A 25,344-nucleotide genomic window follows, 5' to 3' on the forward strand; every position below is an offset into this window, starting at 1 on the left:
TTAATTTAATACCATTTGATATGTTGTAAACACCCTGAAGAAAGAAGATAGACTCTCACTCAAAATTTGCTTGGGACATTGAGGCATAACACCAGACACACTCCAGTAAGGTACATTAACTGCATGAAAATGCTCTTCTGGGGAGAAAAGGCCAGGCCTTCCAATCTGGTCTGAAAATGGCTTGAGAGAGTAAAGAAAGGAGATTGGCTTTGGATTTTTATATCATTAGGGGTGGGGCTGGGGCAGGAGTTTCCACAAATGGTTTTAACTTGGTGCCAAAGGAGGGAACACATGGGCTTTCTTATCAGCTTGACCAGATGTAGGGCAGAAGGGGAAGAAAATAGATTGAGGCCCTTAAAATCCAAAATATGGAGTCAGATTCTTTATTACTTAATAACTCAATACAACTAATTTAAAAAACACAAAATACAAAGATATTGAGCAATGTTTATATAATTTTATAAAATTTTAAATATCTTCATTTAAGCTACATAACTGATAAACAAGTAAATGCTGCATAAAAAATATATTTTTGTTGAACACAGAAAACAAAATTTTAAATGTTCTTCAAAAAGGCTTTAGGAAAAAAAATACATTAACAGCGTCACCATCAAGACAACAATCCAATTTTCAGAAATTGGTGGTTACACATTTCATTTTCTTCTACTAAAGAAATTGGAAAAACTGATAAAAATTAGAATTTTACCCCTTGTTATATTAAAAGAAAACACATATTTGCACTATCAGCAACATAAATTCTTTGATATTATTGTTAAGGTATTAGTCTTTATATTGAGATAGTAAAGCATAAGTGAAACAGTAATTTTAAAAGCTTTTTAAGTAGCTAAAGAGCTAAGTACACCTCAACATTAATTCTGTACAGTTACTGCTCAAAGTTCTTCTGATGGCCTGGAGTCCTTGTTCTTATCAAAGCACCTAAAGCACTAGCATAATGAAACTTAAGTTCTGTGGAGAAGCAGACTTAATATTTACAATAAAGATTAATGGAAAAAGCATCCAATTCTACTAGGATTAATGAAAGTGCTGCTGAAAATGACTTGCAAAATTAAAACCAAAATAATGATGATAATAGCTAATACCACAAAAAACCCCACAAAATTAAATGACATAGGTGTACTTTCCTTCAATATTTAAGTAGTATAATCAAATTATATAACTAAATAACCTATTATTGTTTAATCAACAAAAAGGTAGTCTTCATATTTTAATAATGCAAATTTATGCCCTAGAAGATTACAGAGCAGTAAAATAATTCAAGAAATTATTAATTAGTTCAAAAAAAAGTAAATTGAGTTGTACTTTGTGAGGAAGATGAAAACCCTTTTACAGAAGGTGTTGGGTTTTGATCCTGTTCAAATGAAAATGGAAAACTAAAATCATCTTTTCCAGCTCCAAAAGTATGAGTTGAAGAATCCGATGGAAAAGAAAATGTAAAGGCATCTTCTCCTTCTGGTTTCCCAAATAAATTTCCTGAAGAAAAAAATATATATAATATCATGCTACTCATGTTACATAATTTGTATAACCTACTATATTACAGTATATTGCATACAATAAATATGGTAACACTGAATCATTTATCTGTCATGCAGATATTTGACTCTATTCCTTTTTGTGCAAAGTACTGTCCTTTGTACTATGGAAGCTTATACAGATTCAAAGTTAAATCCTACTTTAAGGTAACTTGAACTCAAGTATACAAAGAACTAGTATATAAGGTAGAAGGAAGAGTAAAGACCTCAAATGGAGAGCACAGCACAAAGGCACAGTAACAGGTGTACACGGGAAATATAAGGATGACAGAAATCAGTTCAGCTTGTCAGGAGTAGTGAGAAATAATAGTTATTGAAAGAGAATTAATGAAGCTGAGTTTGGAAAAACTGATGAATTGTCCAAGTATACAATCTAGACCTTGTTTGGTAGATAACAGAAAGCCATTTAATATTTTCAAGCAGAGATTTGTACTTCTTTATATAAGGGTTATTCAGAAGAGAATGTGCAAAAAGCCTAGAACAGGAGAATGTCTGGAAGAGAGAATAACAGAAAAGAGATGATGAAAGCTTGGCCTTACCTAAAGTCATAGCAAAGGGAATGAGGAAATGGTGGATCCGAGAGACACTGCATAAGTCAAACTTATTCAACTATTATTTACAAGTAGCTATAATTACTGTTCATGACATTGTTCTAGGAACTTGACAGAACAGTGAAAAGGGTGCTGGAGTTTTAAAAGGAATTTTTAAAATCAATTTTACATAACAAATTATTTGGTTCATGACTCCCAGAATTGTTAAGGAAAGCTATTATTTTTCATTCATTTTATTATTTATGACTATAGTATACTTTCAACATCTTAATTATAATTTTAATTGTTAATTTAAAATCTACAGTCATCTAAATACTTGAAACAAGTCTTTTAAAACACCTACATTTTTCCATAGAGAACCAATTCAATGAGTACATTAAGCAAAACAATTTACTTTATGCCACTTACAAATTTCATATAGTTTAAACATCTGCTATTTCACCCTAAATAAATCTGAGCCAACCAACAGTAGGGTGGGTGAATGGATGGATTGATTACAGATACTTGAGTACTTCCCTTCTCCCTTTCTCACTTTATTTTTCCATTGACTTCAGTACACATGACTTCAAGTAACCTGTGGTTAGAAGAGATTTTATATATAAGGTCTGTCCAGGAAGTATCCAGCCATACAGCATGACCAATAGAGGCATTTCTTTTTTTTTACTTTAGATTTTCTTAAATTTTATTTATTTTTAGTCTTTTTTTTTTAATAGAGAGGGGAAGGGAAGGAGAGATGGAGAGAAACACCAATGTGTGGCTGTGTCTCACACATCCCCTACTGGGGATCTGGCCCACAACCCAGGAATGTGCCCTGACTGGGAATTGAACCAGCAACCTTTTGGTTTGCAGGCCTGCACTCAATCCACTGAGCTACACCAGCCAGGGCTAGAGGCATTTCTTGAAGGAGATACAAGAAACACTGTATGTAGGACAATGACACCTCAGTCCCTTTTAAAGTATGTATGTGATGTGCGTGGGTCACCGGCCAGCAGTGACCACGGAATGCTGTGGATGGCTCGACGAAAAACACGCAAGAAAAAAACACATGCACAGAGACAAACTAATTTCTGTGGGGAAGTAGGGACGAAATGGCCACCCCCCTAGTGGGGAGCGCGCCAATTTACCGTCCATACCTGCTTTTATTGGGCTCATTTTGCATAATAATTCAGGTAAAGTACAGTACTCATTAGGGGGAAGTAAGGAACTATAGAAAACAAGGAACTCTGCTGGTCTATTGAGTCGGGGTCAAAGAGCTGTAAGACTTTGAGGAACAAACTAACTTCTTCCTTGGACCCCTCTCATTCAATTGAGACCATTCTAAACAAAGAAGGTTTCACAGTAATTTACATATTCTTTCTTAGGCCTGATCACCCGGGGAGTCCACCCTTTTCAGCACAGAGCTGCACCACCCTGTCACTGTTTCAGGCTTAGCTGGAGCAAGGGAACTAAGGCAATAAGGAGATTTTCTCCCAGATGATGATAACTCAGGCTATGTCAAAGCCGAGGAGCGAGGGTCCATCACCCCCCTTTGCTGCAGCCCCCCAAATCCTTCTTTTGGGGGGGGCCTCCCAAAGTGATCGTGCCTGTCTTAGGTCGTTCCCCCCTTGGGGAATCTTACCCGTCTTTGGCTAACCGACCAAGCTTTTTGGGGTTCAGTTATGAATAAAGCAGCAGAAGCAGCATTCCTGCCAGGGAGATAAGCTTTTGTCTCCTTGCTGGCTTACGGTTCCAAGGGCGTTCCCTTAGCCTTAGCCTAGGCGGGGGTTTCAACTTCTGATACCAGTCAGGGCGGTTCCCAACATGTATGCACCTTGGGACCTCACACAGTTCTCCTAGCATCATTGTTGCCAGTTTGAATCAAGTCATTAGCAACTGCAGCATGATGTTCCTCCTGCTGTGGCAGCAGAAGCTGCAAAATGCATTTTGCCACAGCACCTTTCATGCCAAGATCCTGCATCAAAATCTCAGGCACAGTTTTTGGAATTCACAGGTCAGCTTCTAGTTCTCACACCATCGGTCACTGATCTTTGTTGATTGCAGCCCATACACATTCAATGTTCTCAGATGTTCTGCTTCTTGTAGGCCTTTCAAAACGTGGATCACTTTCAACAGATTCTTGACCACCTTTGAAGCATTTGTGCTATACTTTTACTTATGCTGCACTTCTGAATCATCAGAATAGTTTCCAGGGAGGAATGTTCATGCTTAATGCAAAATCTGATGCAGAATTATTGCTCTACTTGCTCAGTTTGAATGTGATAGCCACACAGTACACATGCTCACTCTATGGCATCTACTGTCCCCACTGACTGGTACAATGAATTCGTCATTGTTAGGCATGCACACCTCAGTCTAGTCTCCTTGGCTGTAGGTCACATCGATGTCATGCAAACCATCCTCATTATATTAACAATGGCCAGACTTTTTCCAGGCAGACCTTGATAAATAATGACAGGTGGTAGAATATAAAAAACTATTTTAAAAAGAAATATTCAGAAAAATGAAGGAGAGATCTTTTTGGAATAGAAGGTTGAAGGGGAAAACAAAAGCTTTTATGGAAGAGAACTTGGTCTTGAAAAAATGGTTAGAAAGAGATGAAGTTGAGGAGGATATCAGGAAGAAGAAAGTGCAGACATATTTGGTTTGCAATGAGTTCTTCAGTCTGGAAAAAGCACAGATTGCTCTTATAAGAGAAAGGCTTAAATGGTATTTTGGAGCTAGGTTAGAAAAGAAGGAGCATAATTTGATATGCCATGGGGAGCTGCTAAATGTATTTAACTAGGGAAGTGGGGTGGACAACACTATGCATGAGGAAGATTAATTGGACTATGGTCTACAGGTAAGGTGAAAGGATGAAAAGACTAATGACAATGTTACTGTTATAGCCCAAGTGAATGGTAATGAGTTTGAAATATGATTTCAATGAAAATAGAAAAGAATGGAAATAAATATTTCAGAGAGAATTAATAAAACTTGATGACCAGCTGAATTTTAACAGAAGTTAAAATTATCACTGATATTCTAAGTCTTGGCAACTAGAATAATGAATGGTACATCAGGAAGAGAACAGGTTTGATTTTAGATATGCTGAGGGGCTTTTTGTTTATTTCGTTTTGTTTAAAAATTTTTTTCAATTACAGTTTACATTCGATATTATATCAGTTTCAGGTGTTCAGTATAGCAGTTAGACATTTATATAACTTAGAAAGTGATCATCCTGGTAAGCCTTGCACTTGCCTGACACCATTTGTAGTTATTACAATATCCTGACTACTCCCTCTGTTGTACTTTACATCCCTGTGACTATTTTGTAACTACCGATGTATATTTCTTACTCCCTTCACCTTTTTCACCTAGGCCCCCAACCCTCCTCCCATCTGGCAACCATCAGCTTGTTCTCTGTATTTATGAATTTGTTTTGTTTGTGCCTTTATTTTGTTTTTTTTTTTAATCTCATATAAAGGTGAAATAATGTGGTATCTGTCTTTCTCTGATTTGTTTCACTTATCAAATATAGCGAGTTTCTATAGATTCAATGCAATCCCTATTAAAGTACCAATGACATATTTCACAGATACAGAACAAACAGTTCAGAAATTTATATGGAACCATAAACAACCCTGAATAGCTACAGCAATTTTGAGAAAGAAGAACAAAGCAGGAGGGATTACAATACCTGATACCAAACTGTATTACAAGGCCACTGTAAGCAAAACAGCCTGGTACTGGCACAAAAACAGGTACATAGTCCAATGAACAGAACAGAGAGCTCAGAAATAAACCCAAGTCTCTACAGTCACTTCATATTTGACAAAGGGGGGAGAAGCATAAAATGGAGTAAAAATAGCCTCTTCAAGAAATTGTGTTAGGAGATATGGACAGCTACATGCAAAAAAATGAAACTCGATCACCAACTTACACCATACACAAAAATAAATTCAAGGTGGACAAAAGTCTTAAATATAAATCCTAACACCATAAAAGTCCTAGAGAAAAACATTGGCAGGAAAATCTCAGCCATTCCACACAGCAACATCTTCATGAATATCTCCCCTAAAGCAAGGGACATAAAGGAAAGAATAAACAAATGGGACCTCATCAAATTAAAAGCTTGTGCATGGCTAAAGAAAACGGCATTAAAATGAAAAGAGAACCAACTATATGGGAAAACATATCTGCTAATGATGCCTCGGACAAGAATTTGATCTCCAAAATATATAAAGAACTCACACGACTCCACTCCAGGAAGACAAAAAACCCAATTAAAAAATGGGCAAAAGACTTGAACAGACACTTCTCCAAGAAGGACATACAGAGGGCCCAGAGACATATGAGAAGAAGCTCAGCATCACTAGCCATCAGAGAGATGCAAATTAAAACCACAATGAGATACCACCTCACACCAGTGAGAATGGACATCACAAACAAGTCAACGAACAAGTATTGGGGAGGATGCAGAGAAAAGGGAATCATAGTGTACTGTTGGTGGGAATGCAGACTGGTGCAGCCACTCTGGAAAACAGTATGGCATTTCTTCAGAAAACCAAAAATGGAAGTGCCTTTTGACCCAGCAATTCCACTGCTAGGATTATACCTAAGAGTCCTGAAACACCAATCCAAAAGAACCCATGCACCCCAAAGTTCACAGCAGCACAATTTGCAATAGCCAAGTGCTGGAAGCAACCTAAGTGCCCATCAGCAAATGAGTGGATAAAGAAAAATATGGAACATAATGTACATTGTAAGGAACATGGAAAACATTGTGTACATTTACACAATGGAATTCTACACAGCAGAGAGAAAGAAGGAGCTTATACCTTTTGTGACAGCATGGATGGAACTGGAGAGCATTATGCTAAGTGAAATAAGCCAGGTGGTGAAAGGCAAATACCATATGATCTTACCCTTAAGTGGAACATAATCAACAAAAGAAAAAAGCAAACAAAATATAACCAAAAAAATTGAAATTAAGAGCAATCTAACAATAGCCAAAGGGGACAGGGGAGGGGACAGTGAGGAGAAGGGTTTTCAGGAACTACTATAAAGGACACATGGACAAAACCAAGGGGGAGGGTGGAAGCAAGGGAGGGAGGTGGGTTTCACTGGGGTGAGTCGGGGTGGGGAGAAAAATACAGATAACTGTAATGGAACAACAATAAAGTAATTAAAAAATATAATGAATTTCTAATGTCAGCAGATATCTGTGAAGAAACATAATAAAACAATCAGAAATAAGGTCAGATGACTTCACTGGTGAGTTTTCCCAAACATTTAAACATGAATTAATGCCAATCCTGTCAAACTCTTCTAAAAAATCAAAGAGGAGGGAACACTCCAAAACTCATTTTATAAGGCCAACATTACCTTGATACCAAAGCCAGAAAAGGACACTACCATAAAAGTAAAGTACAGACTAGTATCCCTCATGAATATAGATGCAAACTACCAATCACTTACCAACTTCTTGTGGTGATGAGAGAGGATTTAAATTTCCTGCAGAACAGTGTTCGTTAAACTGAAAAATAATTTCCATTCAACATTACTCATGAAATCACTAGAACATTATAGACAGCATTTATATTTGAATCTAAAGCCTGGTTCTTCTAATAAGCATAATTATAGTAGACAAAAGGCAACATTCTATATAGCACACTATTGTACTTAAAAAGAGATCTATCTTCAAAACCTATCATTTACTTATATTAAAATAAGGCTTATTGACTTGATTCTGGCAATGGATAAAATATTACTAGGTAACATATATTTTACAAAGGAAGTTCCTACTTTGGAATAATATAACCTAAAATTCTAATTAACTTTTGCTTTATTCTGAAAGCTTTTTACAAATCAGGTTCTTGGTATTGTTTTCCTGCCTATAAAAGTAATAAGAAGTATGATAGCTTGATGTCACTTCAGATCAAGTTTTGCTACCAAAGCCTGCTGGAATCATGATAACACAGTTTTCTGTTTTTTTTTTTTATCTTAATAATGCATTATGAGCATTTTTATGTCATTATTCTTCCAAAACCTGATTCTTTTCATGACATTTTAATATTCCTTCATATTGACATACAATGCAGTTTCAATCATTCTTTTATTTTGGACATTTAAGTTGTTTCTATTTCTTTTTCTAATACAAAGCATACCTGAATACTGTTTGCACATATTTATTTATATTTCTTTGACAATTAAGGAAAGCTATTTTTTTCCCAGAGATTCTATAAATCATTTGAATTTATTTTCATGAATTATCTATTCACTAAATGAACTCTGACCACATCTCTATAGAGGCAGCAATTTTTCTCACTGGTACATATAAGCTCTTTACATATTAAATATTAATCCTTTGTCATACTACTACAAATATTTAATATTACATTTTCATTTTGCCTTTAAATTTTTTAACATATAAAAACTTGTAACTAAACTCAAACTTTAAAAACTTTCTTTTGGCTCTTCTTCCATTGTTTTTGTGCTTAGAGAATCCTTCCTCCTCTTAAGATCTGATAAATACCTCTATTTCCTCTGAAAATTCTATGGGTAAATACTCTTTTATTTAATACATTTATAACTTCCACTGCTGTACAATGTAAGATGAGAACTCAATTTATCCCTACTATTTTGTGATCCCATATTTATCACATTGTAAATTCTTTTGTTTAATGATTTTCTAGCCCATACCATTGATCAATCTATCAATCCTTGTACCATTATCACACTATTTTTATTGTTCTAGGTTTATAGGAATTTTATTATGTAAAAAGTGAAGTTACTCCCTACCAGTATTCTATTCATTTTATTCTCTTATTAATAGGGTATTCTCATTTTCATTTTGAATGTAGGTAATTGTCTTATGTCAGGCTAGTGAGGAGTTTATAAATTTCGTTAATATTTTTCAAAGAACCAACTTTGGGCCCTGGCTGGTGTGGCTCACTTGGTTGGAGATTTGGCCAGTAAATGGAAAGGTTGCAGGTTTGATACCTGATCACAGCACATGTCTGGGTTGCAGGTTCGGTCCCCAAGACAGAACGTATCGATCGATGTTTTGATGTTTCACTCTCACATGGAGGTTTCTTTTTCTCTCTCTCTCCCTCCTTTCCCCTCTCTCTAAATCAATAAGCATGTCCTCATGTGAATATAAAAAAGAAAGAATCAGGGATTTCTGGTCAAGATGGTGGTGCAGGTAGACACTACACCTCCTCACACAACCATAGAAAGAATTAAACTAGATCTCAAAACCAGTAACACCCAGGACCATCAGAAAATTGAGTTGTATGGAAGCTTGACAACTAAGAATTTAAAGAGGACACATTCAGGGGCTAAGTTGCAGAGACAGTGGAGAGGTGGTGTGGCAGAGAAAAGTGGTGGCAGAATGGACAGGAGGGATACCTTGGGAGTGAGCAATCCCAGCTACAGGACAGACTGCATATCCTAAGGTTCTGGAACCAGGAAGATAAATTCCTATTACCTCAGGCTGTAAACACCAGTAGGGGTTGGGACAGCAGAAGAAACTGCCAGATTTTCACTGCTTATAGGATGAGCACAGTCTTAGAATGTAAACAAACCCACCCACTCCAGGATTCACCAATGGGGCAGCAGCTGAAAGGGTTCCAGTAGCACATGGGAAGAGGCTGAAGTGACTGGAAATGGGACGAGCGCTGGACAAACTGCCAGAAGCCAGCTGGTAGCACTGTCTCCCTTCTGAGCCTTCCCCACACAGCCACAAAGCAATGAAGCAGGTTGCACCACCCTGGTAATTACCTAAGGTTCCACCATACACAATTTACAGGCACCTTTTCTACATAGGCCATGCTACTAAGAGAGGGAGTAAAAGCAACTCTATCTAATACACAGAAATAAACCCCACAGGGAGGCTGCTAAATTGAGGAGACAAAGAAATATGGCCCAAATGAAAGAACAGAATGAAACTGCAGAAAAAGAACTAAGTGAAACAGAGACAGCCAATCTATCAGACATAGAGTTCAAAACACTGGTTATCAGGATGCTCAGAGAACTCCTTAAGTATGCAAAAAATAAAGGAAGAAATGAAGGTTACACTAAGTGAAATAAAGAATAATTCACAGGACACCAACAGAGAAGGGAAGGAAGCCAGAACTCAAACCAACGATTTGGAACATAAGGAAGAGATAAACATTCAGCCAGAGCAAAAAGAAGAAACAATAATTTTAAAAAAAACTTAGGCTAGCTTTAGGAACCTCTGGGAGACACCTCCAAACATGCCAAAATCCAAATCATAGGACTGTCAGAAGGAGAACAGAAATAACAAGAAATTGAAAACTTATTTAAAAAAATAATGAAATAAAACTTCCCTAATTTGACAAAGGAAATAGACATACAAGTCCAGGAAGCATAGAGATTCCCAAATGAGTTGGACCCAAAGAGGACCACACCAAGACACATCATAACTAAAATGCCAAAGGTTAAAAATAAAGAGAGAATCTTAAAAGCAGAGAGTTACCTACAAAGGAGTTCCCATCAGACTGTCAGCTGATTTCTCAAAAGAAATTTTGTAGGCAAGAAGGGTCTGGCAAGAAATATTCAAAGTGTTGAAAAGCAAGGACCTACAACCTAGATCACTCAATCCAGCAAAGCTATCATTTGGAATTGAAGGGCAGATAAACTGCTTCTCAGACAAGGTAAAGCTAAAGGAGTTCATCACCACTGAGTTATTATTACAGAAAATGTTAAAGGGACTTATTTAAGAAAAAGAAGATAAAAACTATGAACATTAAAAAGGCAACAAATTTACAACTATCAACAAGTGAATCTAAAAAAAACAAAAACAAAACAACTAAGCAAACTACCGGAACCTGAACAGACTCATAGATATGGAGATCATCTAGAGGGTTATTAGCTGGGAGGGGTAGGGGAAGAATAGGGACATGGTGCAGGGATTAAAAAGCATAATTGGTAGGAAAAAATAGACACGGAATAGGTTAAGAATAGCATAGGAAATGGAGAAGCCAAAGAACTTACTTACATGATCCATGGTCATGGACTAAGGGTCGGGGGGACTGCTGGAGAGAAGGGGGTACGTAGTGGAAGGGAGCACCTAGTGGAAGGCGGCAAAGAAGGAAAACTGTAATAACATAATAAAATATATTTAAAATTAAAATTAAATAAAAAAATAAAAGAAAAAATAACTTTGGCTTTGTTGATTTTCTCTATTTGTTTTCTAGTTCATTGATCTTTCTCATTTCTTATTTTTTCATTCTATTTACTTTAAGTTTACTTTGTTGCTTTTTCTAGCATTTCAAGGTGGAACCTTAGATCACTAATTTTAGACCTCTGTTCTTTTCTATTAATTACTTAAATGATTATTTAAAATTACTATTTTGATCTGGTTTTGGTAGCATTTTATAATTTTTTATATGCTAAGTGTTTACAATTATTCATTTCAAATTTGTCCTAATTTCTCTCATGATTTCTTTGATCCATAACCTAAATATTTAGGATTTCCTAATACCTTGCTGTTTATCTCTAACTCTACTGTGGTCTGAGAATATACTCTCTATGTTTTAGTCCTTTTAAATTTAATAAAGACTATCTTTTCCCATATGGTTGGTTCTCTTTTCATTTCAATGCTATTTTGTTTAGTCACACAGAAGCTTTTTTATTTTGATGAGATCCCATTTGTTTATTCTTTCCTTTATGTCCTTTACTCTAGGGAACAGATCCGTGAAAATATTGCTGCATGGAATATCTAAGATTTTCCTGTCTATGTTCTCCTGAAGGACTTTCATGGTGTCATGACTTATATTTAAGTCTTTTATCCACCTCAAATTTATTTTTGTGTATGGTGAAAGTTGGTGATTAAGTTTCATTTTTTTTGCATGTAGCTGTCCAGCTCTCCCAACACCATTTGTTGAAGAGGCTGTTTTTACTTCATTTTATGCTGCTGTCCCCTTTGCCAAATATTAATTGACCACAGAGACTTGGGCTTATTTCTGGGCTCTCTACTCTGTTACATTGGTCTATGTGCCTGTTCCTATGCCAGTACCAGGCTGTTTTGATTACAGTGGCCCTGTAATACAGTTTCATCTCCAAAATATATAAAAAACTCACATGACTCCACTCCAGGAAGACAAAAAAAAAAACAATTAAAAAATGGGGAAAGGACTTGAACAGAAACTTCTCAAAGGAACATATACAAAGGGTCCAGATACATATGAAAAGATGCTCAGCATCACTAGCCATCAGAGAGATGCAAATTAAAATCACAATGAGATACCACTTCACACCAGTGAGAATGGACATCACAAATGAATCAACGAACAACAAGTGTTGGAGAGGATGTGGAGAAAAGGGAATCCTAGTGCACTGTTGGTGGGAATGCAGACTGGTGCAGCCATTCTGGAAAACAGTATGGCATTTCTTCAGAAAACCAAAAATGGAAGTGCCTTTTGACCCAGCAATTCCACTGCTAGGATTATACCCTAAGAGCCCTGAAACACCAATCCAAAAGAATCTATGCACCCCAACATTCACAGCAGCACAATTTGCAATAGCCAAGTGCTAGAAGCAACCTAAGTGCCTATTAGTAAATGAATGGATAAAAAAACTATAGTATAGGACCAAGATGGAGGCATAGGTAGACACACTGTGCCTCCTCACACAACCAAAATAAGGACAACAAAAATTTAGAAACAAAAAAACAACCAGAACTGACAGAAAATTGAACTGTATGGAAGTCCAACAACCAAGGAGTTAAAATAGACATATTCATCCGGAGCAGTAGGAGGGGTGAAGTTGGGTAGCTGGGTGGAGAGGGGTCATGGCAAAAAAAAGCAGTGGCTTGTGGATCCCAGGCACACAAGACAGCAGCAGGTGGACCCCAGGCATGCAGGCAGTGGCTGGCAGACCCTGGGTGCAGGGTGGAAGTGGGCAGACCTAGCAAGGCATGCAAGGCAGCTGGCTGACCAGCTGGTTCCACATTCGCGCACAGATAAACCAGGCGAAACTGGGGACCGAGACAGACTATGCAACCCAGGGTCCCAGAGCAGGGAAATAAAGCCTCAAAACACTGACTGAAAACACCTGTGGGGGTTAAGATGCCAGAAGAGACTCCCAGCCTCACAGGAGAGTTCGTTGGAGAGACCCACAGGTTCCTAGAACATACACAAGCCTATCCACATGGATATCAGCACCAGAAGGATCCAGTTTGCTTGGAGAAAGCAGTGAAAGGGACTGAAATCCAACAGAGGGCAGAGCAAGTGCCATTGTTCCCTCTCTGACCCCTGCCCCACATAGTGTCATAACCCAGGGATGGTGATTGACCCGCCCTGGTGAACACCTAAGGCTCTGTCTCTCACTACCTAACAGGTAGACCTATTAGGCCAAAGCATCAAGACCAAAAAAAAAAAAGAAAAAAAAAAAGGCCCAAACAAAAGAACAGATCAAAGCTCCAGGAAAAATACAACTAAGCAATGAAGAGATAGCCAACCTATCAGATGTACAGCTCAAAGCACTGGTGATCAGGATGCTCACAGAATTGGTTGAATTTGGTCACAAATTAGATGAAAAAAATGAAGGCTATGCTATGTGAAATAAAGGAAAATGTACAGGGAACCAATAGTGATGGGGAGGAAACTGGGACTCAAATCAATGGAGTGGACCAGAGGGAAGAAAGAAACAAACAGAAAAGAATGAAGAAACAAGAATTCAAAAAAAATGAGGGGAGGCTTAGGAATCTCCAGGACATCTTTAAACATTCCAACATCTGAATTATAGGGGTACCAGAAGGAGAAGAGGAAGAGCAACAAGTGGAAAAGTTATTTGAACAAATAGTAGAGGAGAACTTCCCCAATCTGGCAAAGGATATAGACTTCCAGGAAGTCCCAGCAGCTCAGAGAGTCCCAAAGAAGTTGGACACAAGGAGGAACACACCAAGGAACATCATAATTACATTACCCAAGATTAAAGATAAGGAGAGAATCCTAGAAGCAGCAAGAGATAAGGAGACCGTCACCTACAAAGGAGTTCCCATCAGACTGTCAGCTGATTTCTCAAAACAGACCTTACAAGCAAGAAGGGGCTGGAAAGAAGTATTTGAAGTCACGAAAGGCAAGGACCTACATTTGAGATTGCTCTATCCAGCAAAGCTTTCATTTAGAATGGAAGGGCAGATAAAGTGCTTCTCAGATAAGGTCAAGTTAAAGGAGTTCATCATCACCAAGCCCTTATTATATGAAATGTTAAAGGGATTTATCTAAGAAAAAGAAGATTAAAAAATGAACAGTAAAATGACAGCAAACTCACAATTATTAACAACCACACCTAACACAAAAACAAAAATAAACTAAGCAAACAACTAGAACAGGAACAGAACCACAGAAATGGAGATCACATGGAGGGTTAGCAACAGGGGAGCGGGAGGAGGAGAGAGAAGGAAAAGGTACAGAGAATAAGTAGCATAGATGGTAGGTAGACAATAGACAGGAGGAGGGTAAGAACAGTATGAGAAATGTAGAAACTAAAGAATTTATGACACAGACATGAACTAAAGGGGGGAACGTGGGTGGGAGAGGGTGTGCAGGGTGGAGGGGAATGTAAGGGGGGAATGGGACAACTGTAATAGCATAATCAATAAAATATATTTTTTAAAAAACTGTGGTATTTACACAATGGAATACTATGCAACAGAAAGAAAGAAGGAGATCCCACCCCTTGCAACAGCATGGGTGGAACTGGAGAGCAATTATGCTAAGTGAAATAAGCCAGGTGGTGAAAGACAAATACCATATGATTTCACCTTTAAGTGGAACCTAATCAATAAAACAAATAAGCAAGCAAAATACAATCAGAGACATTGAAATTAAGAACTAACAGACAGTAACCAGAGGGGAGGGGGGAGAGAATAATGGGGGGAGAGGATAATGGGGAGAAAAGGGTGAAGGGTTTTCAGGAGCAACTATAAAGGACACATGGACAAACCAAGGGGAGGTGGAATCAGGGGAGGGAGGTGGGGATGGCTGGGGTGGTGGGGAGAGGTGGGGGGAAAATGCAGACAATTGTACTTGAACAACAGTAAAATTTTTAAAATGGAAAAATAAATCTATTAAAACTTATTTTATGGTCCAGATTATGATCTATCTTACTGAATGCACCACCAGCACTTGAAAAGAATATACATATATGCTGCAATTGCTGGATATGATGTTCTATAAATGTAAGTTAATTGGGTCAATGGTGTTGTTCAGCCTTTTATTAAAGATATTTATTGACTGTTGTCTAATTCTAGCAATTGCTGAGAGGGGATGTTAAAAATCTGCAACTAAGTTTGTGTTTTTGTCTATTTCTCCCTTAATTCTGTTAATTTTTGTTCTGTATTTTGAATCTATTAGGCATGCACACATTTGTCATTGTTGTATCTGCCATAAGAATTGACCCTTTTATCCTTATGAAATGCTGTTCTATATCTCTATCAATATTCTTTGTCTTGAAGATTACCTAAAATGATAATAGTATAGCAACTGTAACCTTCATTCGCTTACAGTTTTCATGCTGTATCTTTTTTCATCCATTTACTTCCAACCTGTCTTTGTCTTCATATTTAAAATATTATTTTATATATTACTTATATTTGGGTCATGCTTTTTATCCATTGTTATAATCTCTGCCTTTTAACAGTGTTTAGTCCATTTATAGTGAATGTAATTATGTTAAAAGTTCACATTTTCATCAAACATTTTACTATTTGTTTTGTTTGTTCCCTATGTATCTTGTTATGCTATTCCTTCTCTGCTTTCTTTTGGGTTAAATGTTTTCTTGGAATTCCATTTTAATTTATTACCAATCTTATTTTTTGAACATTTTTTATTATTCTTGACCAGAAAACTTAGTAATTATTTGCCAATCTCATTCCTCAACCCCACCACTACAAAATCAAAACAAAAAATTAAAGATAAACCAGCTTGCCAAGATTCCAATTAGAATTGGGTTACATTTATAAATTATTTGTGGAAGAAATATGTATTTACAATATATTTTTCCTATACAAGTATTTCATATATCTTTTGATATATTCAATTATTTTTTCAATAATTTTTTTCTTCATCCAAATGTACATGTTTCCAGGTTACATACATTTATTTTGCATTTATATTATTATTGTAAGTCAAAATTAAGTAAGCATAGTCTATTTTTTCATGGCCAGTATGTACCTTCTAGGAATTGCCTGTTTTTGAAAAAAGCTTTTAAATAAAAATTGAGATAAAAGTTGAAGACATAAACTACAAAATGTATAATTATACCATATCATCATCAATAAATTGATAATTTCAGCAATTTAATATTATGTGGTAGATATAGGAATCAAATATTCTATTCTATATAAATCAGTTAACTGTGACTAACTTAAATGAGCAATAACAATTAATATTTATATTACATTGTTATTTATGGCATTAAGTGGTTAGAACTCTTCTAAGTGTTTTATATACATAAACCCATTCGATATTGACAAACCTTATGGTAAAAATTATTTCCATTTTACAGATAAAAAAGAATTACATACCTAAAATCCCATATCCAGTTATACACCCAAGTAGTCTAGCTGCAGAATATAGTCTTAACCACTGTGCTATGCTATCTTTACTAATCAAATATTCTTTTTCTAAAAAAATTGTGTTTATGTTTAGAGCGAGGGGAAGGGAGGGAGAAAGAGAGAAACATCAATGTGTGGCTGCCTCCTGTGCACCCCCCACTGGGAACCTGGCCTGCAACCCAGGCATGTGCCCTCACTGGGAATCAAACCCTTTGGTTCTCAGGCTGGAGCTCAATCCACTGAGCCACACCAGCCAGGGCCTAATCAAATATTCTTAATTTTCAGTTTCAATTGCTAAATACAGAAATAAGTACTTATCATGATTTCTATCACTGAACAAGAGAAATCACTATTAGATAGAAATTCTTGAGGTCTTTTAAAGTTAACCAATGATAACAAGGCTGTATACCAGACACGTAGATGAAAAAAACAACTAATAACCTGGAGTTTTTATACTAAGAATATGGGAAACTGTTTAGAAGTTAAACATACGAACTATAAAGCCAAAATAATTTTTAAACTGCCTTTAACTGCAGTTCAAATCATTCCTATTCTGAGATTCTTTTTTTATGCATAGATGTCAATTTGGGGCACCTGAAGTTGAAAACAAGAAGATAATGGGTAAACTGGACTGTAATATCAATATTCAGAATCTTTTTAAAAATTGCCTCTGCCACAAGATAGTTCAGTACTAAAGATTTAAAATTACTTGAGGTTCTAGTGTTCAGTTTTTTATGAATAAAACTTCAGCTGTTCATATTACCTTATCTGATGAGATTTCTGAATTAAATATAGAAGAATCAAATAAATTCAATCCAGGTGATCTAGAAGTATAACTCATAAGAAAAGAAGTCCCAGGGGATTCCTTTTGTATCTGACCTTCAGGTGTTGTATTTCTGTTTCTGTTACAGAGAAATAAGAAATCACCAAAATGTTAAAAAATATATCACTAAACATTACAGACTGGTTAAGTACCACAAGAAATGGCACAGAACAGTGATTTTCAACCTTCTTCATCTGATGGCACACATAAACTAATCACTAAAATTCGGCACACCGAAAATACGTTTTCTGCTAAGGTGACAAAAAAATTGGTGACATTTTGATTCATTGACCCCAGATGGCTATTGTTGTGTTGGCCATTGTCATTTTTTTATTTGAAAACCTCAGGGAAAAAAGGTCAGTGTCCCTGACTAAATAGACAGGTACTGCATGTTTTAAGAATTCTTGCAACACACAGGTTGAAAATTGCTGGCACAGAGGTAAGAACTGACATAGCAGGGAAAGGGAGGAGTTCCTCCCTTTCATAGCAGGAAAAGGGATTGAAGTGACAAACCTATGGAGAAAAAGATGGTTTAGGTGGAGAATAATATTAAAGTAGAATAATCAATTATGAAATTATAATAATTCCTACTGGGACTACTATCAGGATCTATTCTAGGTATTTCCACTCATCACTAACTTTATTCATCAAAATAACCCTATGAAATAGGTGCTATCATTATCACTTTGATTTTATAGAAGATGATTTTGATGCATAGAAAGGTTAAAAGATTTGTTCAAAAGAATATAAATGCCAACTTATATTCTTATAAGAATATAAACTGGAATTTGAATGCTGCAATCTGGATTCAAAGTCCGGACTCTTAGCCCTGATTCTAAGGGTCTTGAAAGACAGTCACAAAATTTTAATCTTGATGAGAAGCCACTCATTACAGATTGTTGCATAGGGAGTTAAAGATGAAATTATTTGGGAAAAATAATTAGAAAAGACAGTATATAAGTGGGTAAAAGCATGGATTCTGGAGGTAAAACTGCCTGGGTTTGATCTCAACTCTAATGCTAATGAGATGTACCATTTGTAATTGTTTCCTCATCTATAAGAATTGTAAGGTATTTATATCTCATAAAGTTGTTGTGAATCTTTTAAAAATATATTTTATTGATTATGCTATTACAGTTGTCCCATTCCCCCCTTACATTCCCCTCCACCCTGCACACCCTCTCCCACCCACATTCCCCCCTTTAGTTCATGTCTATGTGTCATAAATTCTTTAGTTTCTACATTTCTCATACTGTTCTTACCCTCCTCCTGTCTATTGTCTACCTACCATCTATGCTACTTATTCTCTGTACCTTTTCCTTCTCTCTCCTCCTCCCGCTCCCCTGTTGCTAACCCTCCATGTGATCTCCATTTCTGTGGTTCTGTTCCTGTTCTAGTTGTTTGCTTAGTTTATTTTTGTTTTTGTGTTAGGTGTGGTTGTTAATAATTGTGAGTTTGCTGTCATTTTACTGTTCATTTTTTAATCTTCTTTTTCTTAGATAAATCCCTTTAACATTTCATATAATAAGGGCTTGGTGATGATGAACTCCTTTAACTTGACCTTATCTGAGAAGCACTTTATCTGCCCTTCCATTCTAAATGAAAGCTTTGCTGGATAGAGCAATCTCAAATGTAGGTCCTTGCCTTTCGTGACTTCAAATACTTCTTTCCAGCCCCTTCTTGCTTGTAAGGTCTGTTTTGAGAAATCAGCTGACAGTCTGATGGGAACTCCTTTGTAGGTGACGGTCTCCTTATCTCTTGCTGCTTCTAGGATTCTCTCCTTATCTTTAATCTTGGGTAATGTAATTATGATGTTCCTTGGTGTGTTCCTCCTTGTGTCCAACTTCTTTGGGACTCTCTGAGCTGCTGGGACTTCCTGGAAGTCTATATCCTTTGCCAGATTGGGGAAGTTCTCCTCTACTATTTGTTCAAATAACTTTTCCACTTGTTGCTCTTCCTCTTCTCCTTCTGGTACCCCTATAATTCAGATGTTGGAATGTTTAAAGATGTCCTGGAGATTCCTAAGCCTCCCCTCATTTTTTTTGAATTCTTGTTTCTTCATTCTTTTCTGTTTGTTTCTTTCTTCCCTCTGGTCCACTCCATTGATTTGAGTCCCAGTTTCCTCCCCATCACTATTGGTTCCCTGTACATTTTCCTTTATTTCACATAGCATAGCCTTCATTTTTTTCATCTAATTTGTGACCAAATTCAACCAATTCTGTGAGTATCCTGATCACCAGTGCTTTGAGCTGTACATCTGATAGGTTGGCTATCTCTTCATTGCTTAGTTGTATTTTTTCTGGAGCTTTGATCTGTTCTTTTGTTTGGGTCATTTCTTTTTGTTTTGACACACCTCTGTTGTGAATCTTAAATGAGCAATATTTATAAATTCATAGACATAGTGCTATTGTTTGTTAAATATTACAGAAGTCTGAAGATAACTTCCCTAACTACGTCCATCACCATCAGTGTCCAAGATCATATATAGAGGGTTTAGCATACAACTGCCACATCCTTTTACACTTCTCAGATTAATGATGAGTTCCATTTTGAACATGGTGTGTTTGAGTCAATAGCATTATTCATATATATATATATGTATATGCGTGTGTATATATATATATATATATATATATATATATATATATCTTACCAGCAATTTAAAATATAGCAGTAGAACACAGATGAGAGATTTCTGATGAAATGAAATCTGTTTTACATGATTTAGATAAATCTCAGGGGTCAGCATCAAGAATTGGAGTGAATGAACTGAACAAAAGGTTCAAAACGCTGAAGTATTTTCTTGGCTGAAAACTACAAATCTGTGGTTTCCAAAGTTAAATAATCACTTTAGAAATATTTATGCCTACTTAAGTCACTTAATAGAAGAGTAATTCTTGCTTTAGACACTACAATGGAAAGAAAAATGACTGCTAGAATATTATTCAATGATGTTCACAATGTACCACATGGGATAGTAGCTTTTAGCTTGGCATTTAAATTTTTTCTGTAGGTTTTTTATCTTTTGGAAAATCTTAAATATATAGATTATTGCACTAAGTAAGTACTCAGGGTCTATGCCATCTTTAACTATGTTTTAGGAAAAAGGAAGAAGACATATGAAGTAAGATGGCAGAATGTTAATAATTGAATAATTGTTCAAATAGGGTAGGTACATAGGCTCATTATACTAGTATCTATCTTCTTTGTATATATGAAATATTTCATAATAAAACCTTTTAAATGTACTAAACATTTTATTATTCCTATCAATTATTTATATAACTCAATACATATATTCTCTAATTATAATAATTAATTAAAATCCTACATTTCAAATGGAGGGGTTTTAGGGAACAGTAATTTCTCCAAAGATTCAGGTGTTTTCACAGCTTCAGGAGTTCTTAAAAATAAAGGAATTTCAGGAGTTCGTGAAAAATTCTCAGCCTCTTCTTCTACTCCATCATTATTATCTATTGGCTTCCCAAAATGTTCTTCATATATAACCTGCAAATTCAAAGTAACAGAAACTATAAAAATGAATGTTACTGCATTAATAAATTCACATACATAAAAATGTGTGTGGTGGAAAATACCATATTAATGTATGAAGTTATCATTTCATAGGCAAAGTAGTAAAATAAGAATAGTTGCTAAAAGTGATACCAAAATATATCTGTCCAAAAAACAGGAAACAATTTTTAATTTCTAATTTTTCTTTTTTTTCTCCAGTTCCATTTCTTCTACTCCTACCTGAAAAAGTAAACAATAACCAGAAGAAAAATGGTTGGGAATAATTTTTCTTTTAAAATTTCCACATCATGCTCTGGTTTAAGAATTGTATATGTTACTTTCTTGAAAGGGAGAAGTAATTTATTTCTAAGCAATCTTGCTCTCCTTGGTTATGTTCTTTGCATTTTCCCCCCTATATATTCATTATGCTATTTATTCTGCAAAGATTGAGAACTTGGATAACTAATTTTCCTTTATATTATTTTGTATGCTGATTTGTAAAATATGTTTGTTACACCAAATCCCATTATAAAAACAGTTTGGGTCACTACACCAAAAAAATTTAAATGTACTTTTTACCTGTATTTCTTTACAGCAACAGTGTTGTTCCTCTTGTTTTATGATTTTACTTATTTTTATTATGTATTGGTTTCCAGTGTACAGCTTAGTGGTTAGACAATCATATACTTTACTAGTGTTTCCCACAATATTTCCAGTACCCCAACTGGCACCATACATATTTATCACAATATTATTGACTATATTTGCTATGCTTTACTTACTTCCCTGCAACTATATGTTAACTGCCAATTTGTTTCTCTTGTTTTAACCTTCAGTATGGTAAAGGTGGTATACATTGTCTACACATATCATTAAAGATTTCAATTTAAAAAAAATTCTGAAGATATTTTTATAGTAACCACTGGTCTTGAATTGTTCAATATTACCAAACAAAATAATTTTCTTCAGTAATGGTTTAGTTGTTATTACACATATATGTATATATATATACTTTTAATTGTTAATGACAACTCTATGAATTTTCACGTAAACTTTTTCAATCTAAAACTCCTCTAAGTAATTGATTCTGTAATACCATAACAACTTGATTACTAAGCTAATATCATCTATACCTCACATAAATAATCTTCATTATACTAAGTCTGAAATTAAAATGTAAACAGAATATTTTAAACATTTGACTTACTTGTGAAGTACATTTTGATTCTTTCAATTGTCCTGTTGTCCCTTTATCTCCACACTCAGCATCTGTTTGTTATATGAAAACAAACTGTATTTTCTCTTTGTAATTTAATTATAAATAAAACATGTTAGACCACATGAAATTGCCGATATTTAACCATTTTTTACCTACAAAGTGGCAATTTCATGTAATTCAACCTAATACATAGAGAGAAGAGAATAAAACCTATAGGAACAGATTAAGGAACAAAATTATGAAGAGAACACTCATATAACCATCAGCCAGGTAAGAAATAGAAAATTATGAATATTCCAAAAGGCCCTATATTCTTCATATCCTCTTCCTCATATGTCACCACTATCCTGACTTCTGTATATGCATTTCCTTGATTTGCTTTTTATATCACCTAAGCATTATAGTTTACTTTTCCTGTTTTAAAATAGTACATGATGAAGTAATGTATGTGCTCTTTATCTTGCTTTTTTGTTTACCATGTGCTTGTGAGATTCATCTGTATTGTTATACATAGACATAGTTGCTTACTATCACTGATGTAAAGTATCCCATTACCCAAACACAACATAATGTATCTATCCATTCTACTGCAAATGGGCATTTGATGTGTTTCAGCTTTGAAGCTATTACAAACAATGATATTACAAATATTCTTTTACCTATATACTTGCATGTATGTATTTGTATTTCTCTAGGTATATATTTGTATATATCTAGGAGCGAAATTACAAGGTACAGTGTATGTGTATCTTCCATTTTACCAGATGTTAAGCTATTTTCAAAGTTTAGTTTCCAGGCTGTTTACCAATTTTTGTTGTGGCAACTGACCATCCTCAGCTACCCTAGACAGTCATTCAGTTTTCACTACACAAAATTATTAACTCCAATTATAATTTAGGTGTGGTCTCAATATATGGTCACTTACAAATGGCAGTTCCTACAATAATTATGAGGGTTCCTATTGCCCTACATTCTCAGCGACACTTAGTATTGTCAGACATTCTGAATTTTACTAATATGGTGGATATGTAATGAATCTCACTGTGATTTTATTTTCCCAATTTGCTTAGCAATTTTTCAGATGTTTACCTGCCACAAAAGATTTTCTATTTGAAGTGCCTATATGTGTATTTTGCACATATTTCCAGTTGCATTGTCTGTCTTTTTCTTCTTGGTTAGTACAAGTTCCTTACACGTTTTTGGAAACTAGGCTTCTGACAGTTCTAAATCATCTTGCCTTCCATTCTTTTTATAGTGTCTTTTGATGACTTGGTGACTTAGCTTCCATTCTTTTTTTAAAAATATATTTTATTGCCTTGGTTGGTGTGGCTCAGTGGATTGAGCACTGGCCTGCAAACTGAAAGGTCACAGATTTGATTCCCAACAGAAGCACATGCCTGGGTTGCAGGCCAGGCCCCCAGTTGGGGGCATATGACAGGCAACTGATCAATGTAGCTCTCACATACTGATGTTTCTCTCCCTATCTCCCTCCCTTCCACCTTTCTAAAAAAAGGAAATAAAATCTTAAAAATATATATTTTATTGATTATACTATTACAGTTGTCCCATGTTTTTCTGCTCTTTATTCTCCCCTGCCCTGCACATGCCCTTGCACCAGCATTTCCCCACATTTGTTCATGTCCATGGGTCATGCATGTAAGTTTTATGGCTTCTCCATTTCCCATACTATTCTTAACCTCCCCCTATTTTGTGCTTATCATTTATGCTTCTTATTCCTTCTACCTTTTCCCCCATTTCCCCCCAACTCCCTCCCCACTAATAACCCTCCATGTGATTTCCCTTTCTGTGATTCTGCTCCTGTTCTAGTTGTTGCTTAGTTCATTTTTGTTTTTGTTTCTTGGGGTTCAGTTGTTGATAGTTGTGAATGAGTTGCCTTTTTAATGTTCCTAGTTTTGATTTTTTTTAATAAGTCTTTTTAACATTTTCTCTTTTTTTAAGATTTTATTTATTTATTTTTAGAGAGGGAAGGGAGGGAGAAAGAGAGAGAGAGAGAAACATCAATGTGCAGTTGCTGGGGGCCATGGCCTGCAACCCAGGCATGTTCCCTGACTGGGAATCAAACCTGCCATGCTTTGGTTCGCAGCCCGAGCTCAATCCACTGAGCTACACCAGCCAGGAACATTTTCTGTAATACTAGCTTGGTGGTGATGAACAACTTTAGCTTTATCTTGTCTGAGAAGCACTTTATTTGCCCTTCAATTTGAAATGATAGCTTTGCTGGACAGAGTAATCTTGAATATAGATCCTTACCCTTCACAACTTCAAATATTTCTTTCTAGACCCTTCTTGCCTGTGAGGTCTCTTTTGAGAAATCAGCTGACAGTCTTATGGGAACTCCTTTGTAGGTAACTGTCTCCCTTTCTCTTGCTACTTTTAAGATTCTCTCATCTTTAATCTTGGGTAATGTAATTATGATGTGCCTTGGTATGTGTTTCCTTGAGCCCAACTTATTTGGGACTCTGTGAGCTTCCTGGACTTCCTGCAAATCTATATCCTTTGCCAGACTGGGGGAGTTCTCCTTCATTATTTTTTTCAAATAAGTTTTCACTTTCCTTCTCTTCCTCTTCTCCTTCTGGCACCCCTATGATTCAGATATTAGAATGTTTAAAGTTGTCCTGGAGGTTTCTAAGCCTCTCATTTTTTTAATTTTATTTCTTCATTTTGTTCCAGTCGAATGTTTATTTCTTCCTTCTTGTCCAAATCATTTATTTGAGTCCCAGTTTTCTTCTCTTCACTGTTGGTTCCCTGTACATTTTGCTTTATTTCATTTTGCATAGCCTGTACTTCTTTATTTTGCAACATGCCCAACCATTTTTGTGAGCATCCTGATTAACAGTGTTTTGAACTCTGCATCTGATAGGTTGGCTCTCTCTTCATCACTTGTATTTTTTCTGGAGCATTGATCTGATCTTTCATTTGAGCCTTTTTTTTTGTCTCAGCGCACCTGTTACACAGTAAGGGGCAGAGCCTTAGGTATTTTCCAGGATGGGGCAACCCACTCACTTTTTTGTGGTACTGTATGTAAGAGAGGGGTCTGAGAGGGAACAATGATGCTTGCTCAGCTCTTGGCTTGCTTTCAGTCACTTCCTCCACTACCC

The 25,344-nt window shown here is 35.8% G+C and overlaps 1 protein-coding gene across 1 annotated transcript in view; it reads right to left on the reverse strand.

The window, feature by feature from the left end:
* Positions 1–424: 424 nt before the first annotated feature.
* Positions 425–25,344, reverse strand: part of C1H14orf39 (chromosome 1 C14orf39 homolog) — a 50,637-nt gene continuing 25,717 nt past the window's right edge. Inside the window, exons 13-17 of the mRNA XM_036010641.1 lie at positions 22,214–22,275; positions 20,825–21,000; positions 17,434–17,572; positions 7,562–7,619; positions 425–1,491 (exon numbers count right to left, since the gene is read on the reverse strand). Coding sequence (XP_035866534.1) covers positions 1,295–1,491; positions 7,562–7,619; positions 17,434–17,572; positions 20,825–21,000; positions 22,214–22,275 — 632 coding nt within the window. The 3' untranslated portion in view covers positions 425–1,294. The remainder of the gene's footprint in view (positions 1,492–7,561; positions 7,620–17,433; positions 17,573–20,824; positions 21,001–22,213; positions 22,276–25,344) is intronic.

This window comes from Phyllostomus discolor, chromosome 1 (genome assembly GCF_004126475.2).
Source record: "Phyllostomus discolor isolate MPI-MPIP mPhyDis1 chromosome 1, mPhyDis1.pri.v3, whole genome shotgun sequence".
Taxonomy (NCBI): Eukaryota; Metazoa; Chordata; class Mammalia; order Chiroptera; family Phyllostomidae; genus Phyllostomus; species Phyllostomus discolor.